The sequence below is a fragment of the Amphimedon queenslandica genome, unplaced genomic scaffold, assembly GCF_000090795.2.
Source record: "Amphimedon queenslandica unplaced genomic scaffold, v1.1 AMPQUscaffold_6577_Cont21466, whole genome shotgun sequence".
NCBI classification, from domain to species: Eukaryota; Metazoa; Porifera; class Demospongiae; order Haplosclerida; family Niphatidae; genus Amphimedon; species Amphimedon queenslandica.
Window position 1 is genome coordinate 1 of NW_003553133.1, and position 1,900 is coordinate 1,900.

At 36.2% G+C, this 1,900-nt stretch overlaps 1 protein-coding gene across 1 annotated transcript; it reads right to left on the reverse strand.

Moving 5' to 3' along the window:
- Nucleotides 1–6: 6 nt before the first annotated feature.
- LOC100639465 (ATP synthase subunit alpha, mitochondrial-like) lies at nucleotides 7–1,867 on the reverse strand (the record flags this gene model as incomplete). The annotated part of the gene is made up of 7 exons (XM_011410740.2): nucleotides 1,787–1,867; nucleotides 1,565–1,716; nucleotides 1,062–1,229; nucleotides 955–1,011; nucleotides 798–905; nucleotides 487–631; nucleotides 7–239 (listed from the first exon to the last, which is right to left on the reverse strand). Coding segments are annotated over exons 2-7 (858 nt in total), but the record flags the coding sequence as incomplete, so codon positions are not given.
- Between the last annotated feature and the right edge of the window lie 33 nt (nucleotides 1,868–1,900).

The following is a 1,900-nucleotide window of genomic DNA, read 5'->3' on the forward strand; positions in this document are numbered from 1 at the left end:
GGCAGCTGTAGAAGTGAAAGTCTCCATAAACGAGAGAACAACTTGTTTGAGTTTCTCGTCTGTTTCTGGTGAGAGCTGTCCCTCATTTCTAATCGTGTCAAGAAGGGACTTTTGTGAGGAGCGGAGATGCTCGAGGAACGATGACTCAAAAGATGTGACTAGGGCTGGATCCAGTTTATCTAAATACCCCCTCACTCCGGCATAAATGACAGCTACCTGTTCCTCTATGGCCATTGGAACTACAAAAGAAAAATATCATTATTACTATGAAGATGCATAGCGGTTTTTTCAAGGATAATTTTTGTGGATGATCTGTATTCGGAGGTTCACAAATTAATTTTTGCGAACTTCTACTATTCTGCCATCTCGGATTTTATTAAATTGATTTTCAAGGAATTTAAGGTAGCAAATTTGTAAACAATCGGCGAAATTTGTTGTCCTCAAAAAACCCTGCCATACGAGTATATTAATAGTAATGCTACATACCATATTGTCCTTGTTTCAGTAGTTCTGTTAGTCTCACTCCTCTGTTGAGGAGGGACTGGGTAGCTGCGTCAAGATCAGACCCAAACTGAGCAAAAGCAGCAACTTCTCTGTACTGGGCCAACTCTAACTTCATAGTACCAGCAACCTGCAGCATGGGAATGGAGCAGTATGGGTATGAGAATAGAAACAGTATGGAAATGAGGCAGTATGAGCATGAAAATAAGGACAGTACGGGAATGAGGCAGTATAGGTATGAGAATGGAACGACATTAGTATGAGAATAAGGAGAGTATGGGAATGAGAATGCCAACCTGCTTCATAGCCTTGATCTGAGCTGCTGATCCAACTCTGCTAACAGACAGACCGACATTAATGGCTGGTCTGATACCTTTGTAAAACAACTCTGTTTCCAAAAATATCTACAATAAATAAATAAATAATTAATTAATACACTATCATTACTAGTACCTGTCCGTCAGTGATAGATATTACGTTAGTCGGGATATAAGCCGACACGTCCCCAGCCTAAATAAAGGTGACATACATGTACATGTTATAAAGGTTACTATGGTTACCTGTGTCTCAATGACAGGTAGTGCGGTGAGTGATCCTCCTCCATAGTCCTCGTTCATTTTAGCTGCTCTCTCCAGGAGACGAGAGTGAAGGTAGAAGACGTCACCTGGGTAAGCCTCACGTCCTGGGGGTCGCCTTAGGAGCAGTGACATCTGTCTGTAGGCAACAGCCTAACAAACAAACAAATAAATAAACAAACAAACAAATAAACAAAAACATAAATACATAAATAAATGAACAAATAAATAAAACAATAAATGCAAAAATAAATGAACAAACAAAATAAGTAAACAAATAAAGACATACAGAAATGAATGAATAAATAAAAAAACAAATGCAAAAATAAATGAACAAACAAACATAAATACATAAATAATGAACAATAAATGAACAAATAAATAAATAAATAAATAAATGAATGAAAAAATAAATAAATAAATGCAAAATAAACAAACAAATGAATAATAAAATAATACATAAATAAATGAATAAATAAATAACTTACTTGCTTGGATAAATCATCATAGATGATGAGGGCATGTTTCCCATTGTCCCTGAAATACTCTCCCATAGCACAGCCAGCATAAGGAGCAAGGTACTGGAGTGGAGCTGCATCAGAAGCTGTGGCACTGACAATAATAGTGTACTTCATAGCATCTAATTAATAACAATAATAATGAATAATTAATCAATATACTCATGTACATGTACATGTACATCTATGTACCAGCATCAGTGAATCTCTTTAATAGCTGAGCAACTGTACTTCTCTTCTGACCCACGGCTACGTATATACAATACAGCTTCTTCTCTATTAATAATCAATTAATATTGACCACAC